The sequence below is a fragment of the Cryptotermes secundus genome, unplaced genomic scaffold (assembly GCF_002891405.2).
Source record: "Cryptotermes secundus unplaced genomic scaffold, Csec_1.0 scaffold541, whole genome shotgun sequence".
In the NCBI taxonomy this organism is placed as follows: Eukaryota; Metazoa; Arthropoda; class Insecta; order Blattodea; family Kalotermitidae; genus Cryptotermes; species Cryptotermes secundus.
Window position 1 is genome coordinate 197,922 of NW_019735467.1, and position 3,674 is coordinate 201,595.

The 3,674-nt window shown below is 43.2% G+C and overlaps 2 protein-coding genes across 2 annotated transcripts in view; both read left to right on the top strand.

The window, feature by feature from the left end:
* LOC111869335 (zinc finger protein 271-like) overlaps positions 1–1,625 on the top strand; it is a 12,985-nt gene extending 11,360 nt beyond the window's left edge. Inside the window, exons 2-3 of the mRNA XM_023860791.1 lie at positions 707–1,514; positions 1,591–1,625. Of these exons, the coding sequence (XP_023716559.1) occupies positions 707–1,514; positions 1,591–1,625 (843 nt within the window). The remainder of the gene's footprint in view (positions 1–706; positions 1,515–1,590) is intronic.
* Positions 1,626–1,902: 277 nt separating this feature from the next.
* Positions 1,903–2,283, top strand: LOC111869336 (protein GVQW3-like). Its single transcript, XM_023860792.1, has one exon. The coding sequence runs from the start codon at positions 1,903–1,905 to the stop codon at positions 2,281–2,283; it is 381 nt and encodes a 126-aa protein (XP_023716560.1).
* Positions 2,284–3,674: the final 1,391 nt, after the last annotated feature.

Below are 3,674 nucleotides of genomic sequence, written 5' to 3' on the forward strand. Positions count from 1 at the left end.
CTGATCACCATATACTTCTGTCAACAAATTGTAAGTTTCAGTGGCAGATTTTCCAAGTTTTGTGAGGAATTTGATGTTAGCACGTTGTTCTGCATTAGCACTCAGCATTATTCCGACGGAGCTCAGAAACACGATCCGCTTCTAACAATGGTCGCGGCCAGACTAACCGATGCACGTGAATGAAACTTTGTGTGACGGTAGAGGGAAGTCCAAGGGTCAATGCCCTACCCTCCTCTTCGTCAATGACGTGGCCGGAAATGAGTCATAGAAGTAATCCGGGTTCTTTATTGCCACACCTTGTATTTGTTCATTGTATCAGGGTGGACGTGTCTATTGAACTGTTGCTATGCTATTCATCTTTTTGAGGCCTTTTATATATATATATATATGTAGTTTCAGAGATTTTGCTGGACCATATGCAGCCTTTCCACTATTAATTAGATGCCTGTCCAGCCTTACAAATGCATAATTCTATTTAATTTGGAATTTGTTAAACAGTGGCAGTGCAGCTTAACTTCTGTTGAATCAGAAACCTCCATGCATGCTGATGGACTCAGACGCACACCACACATGGGGGTGTGCTCTCTCTGTCCCTTCCTCCCCTCCCTGTTACCACTCTCATGCCTATCAATTTAACATCTCACTGTACTGGGGCTTCAGAATCTTCCTATTATGATTTTTCATGTTATTTACTCTCATTTTCCAGGGTAATTTGAATGAACTTCAACCCATACATGGTGAGGAGCCACGATATTCCTGTAATGAATGTGGTGATTCATTCAGTCAAGAGCAAATTCTAATAGCACATCGATGCATACATAGTGGGGAGTGGCCATTTTGTTGCAGCAGGTGTAGTAAGTCATTCAGCTGTAAGAGTCGTCTAAGGAAGCATCAGCGCATACATAGTGGGGAGAGGCCATTTATATGTGATGTATGTAATAAGTCATTCATTTTGAGGAGTGTTCTGAAGAGGCACGTGCACATACATAGTGGCGAGAAGCCATTTAGCTGTGATGAATGTAATAAGTCATTCAGTCAGCGGAGCCATCTGAAAAGACATCAGAGCATACATAGTGGGGAGCAACCATTTTGCTGTGATGTATGTAATAAGTCATTCAGTCACCAGAGTCATCTGAAAAGACATCAGGCCATACATACTGGGGAGCAACCATTTTGCTGTGATGTATGTAATAAGTCATTCAGTCACCAGAGTCATCTGAAAAGACATCAGGCCATACATACTGGGGAGCAACCATTTTGCTGTGATGTATGTAATAAGTCATTCAGTCAGCAGAGCAGTCTGAAGAGACATCAGCGCATACATAGTGGGGAGAAGCCATTTTGTTGTGATGTATGTAATAAGTCATTCAGTCACCAGAGTCATCTGAAAAGACATCAGGCCATACATACTGGGGAGCAACCATTTTGCTGTGATGTATGTAATAAGTCGTTCAGTCAGCGGAGCCACCTGAAGAGACATCAGTGCAAACATAGGGGGGAGAAGCCATTTTGTTGTGATGTATGTAATAAGTCATTCGGTCGGCAGAGTCATCTGAAGAGACATAAGCGCATACATGTTGATGTATGCAGTAAATCATAGACCAGCAGTGATGGGTGTAGACTAAAGGAACAGTATGTGACTTGTAGCATGCCACAGTTTTCCTGTTGTATGTAAGACAGTTTTGCTGTTTGTGGCATGCTACAATACAGGGTTTGTCCGAAAAGTAATGTCAGTGATTTTATTGTGAAGTGACTATACGTCGCAGCGTGCTCAGACTGGTTGGGATCGGTGGAGGGGGAAGTCAGCTTATGAACGCGCGGTCGCTTAGTCATCTCCGAACTTCCTGAGAGTGGCAAAAGGATTTTCTATGAAACTCGTTTTTGTCTCCCGTGCAAACCGCAATGCAGCGCTCCTTGGAACAAGGGATTGCCATCAAGTTTTGTGTGAAACTTGGCAAGTCTGCAGTGGAAACTTTTCCTATGATAAAGACGGCCTTTGGTGATGATTGTTTGTCAGAACGTCAGGCCTGCCGGTGGCACAAGGCCTTTTTAGAAGACCGTGAAGAGATCGGCGATGAAGCCTGCGCTGGACGGCCATCAACAAGCACCACCGACAAAAATGTGATGTGTGTGAGAGAACTTTTGAACTCAGACCGTCATTTGAGGGTTCATTTAATGGCACAGACATTAAACGTTCCAAAAAGTACAGTTCACGAGACTGACGAACAATTTGCAGATGCGAAAAGTGTGCGCAAAGCTGGTGCCCAAAGTGTTAACGGATGACCAAAAATCGCGCAGAGTTGAAACGTGCGAAGAACTTTTGGACTTGTGTGAAAGTGACCCTCACTTTTTAGACAATGTCATCACAGGTGACGGGACTTGGGTGTTTGAGTACGACCCCCAAAACAAAAAGGCAAAGTGTCGAGTGGCACACCTCGGCATCCCCTCGCCCCAAGAAGGCCAGAATGAGCAAATCAAAGGTTAAGGTCATGCTCATTGTGTTCTTTGATATCAGGGGGCTCGTCCACCATGAGTTTGTACCACATGGTACAATCATTAACGCCAAATTCTACGTGGAAGTGCTAAAGAGACTCAAACAAAGGGTTTATCGCATCCGGCCCGACATCGCGGACGATTGGAAACTTCACCATGACAATGCGCCAGCCCACACCGCCTTTCTTGTGACCTGCTTCCTGACCGATTCAAAGGTGCCAATGGTTCCCCAGCCGCCCTACAGTCCTGACGTGGCTCCCCCAGACTTCTTTTTGTTTCCGCACTTGAAAACTCCCTTGAAAGGACATCATTTTGGAACAGTTGACAAAGTCAAAGAGGCTTGCACCAAGGCTCTAAAGGACATTCTGGAGGAGGCCTACCATGACGCCTTCGATGCCTGGAAATCTCGCTGGAAGCAATGTATCGACGCAGTAGGAGCCTATTTTGAAGCCTTTTAATGTGTTGTACCTATTTAATCAATAAATGTTTTTTAATCGACTCACTGACATTACTTTTTGGACAAACCCTGTATGTTTGAGTTGATTGTTGTTGCTAACCTTTCAAACTGACGGGAAATGAACTGAGTCCCATGGTACAAAACATCTGTGCAAATGAGTTCCATTTGATTCTGATTGCTGAATGTGTACAAGACCCTGTCTTGTTGAGTGGAAACAGACATGACATGACATGACATTCTCCTACAGTTATGATGTTAACCTTTAAGAGACAAGCCATTCAAATTCCGGTAATGGCCGCGGGCCGGAGTTAATTTAAATGCCCGCCATTGTAGAGTAATAAAAATTGTAATCATGTTACTAAAAATGCTGTGATTTCTGCAATTTTTGTGATGAACGAAATAAATGCTGCTTTTGTCTAGAAAGAATATAGAATCTGATATTGTAATTTACAGATTTTAGAATCTGTAAAAATTGTTACACTGATTCCAAAAAAAAAATCCCTCAATTTTGAATGTGTCCAGAAATATGCATACAGTTTCTGCTGTACATATGCCTGCTGCTGACATCATTCGTACTCTCGTACCATCTTATCTGCAAGTGGGTTGGAAGCTTCTGTTTATAAAACACATTCCAAGTACTGGACCCTCTTTGTATACAAAAGTGTGGGCGAAGCTATGAAGCTATCATATTCTGTCCTTGACACACTCAGACTGTTTATATCTG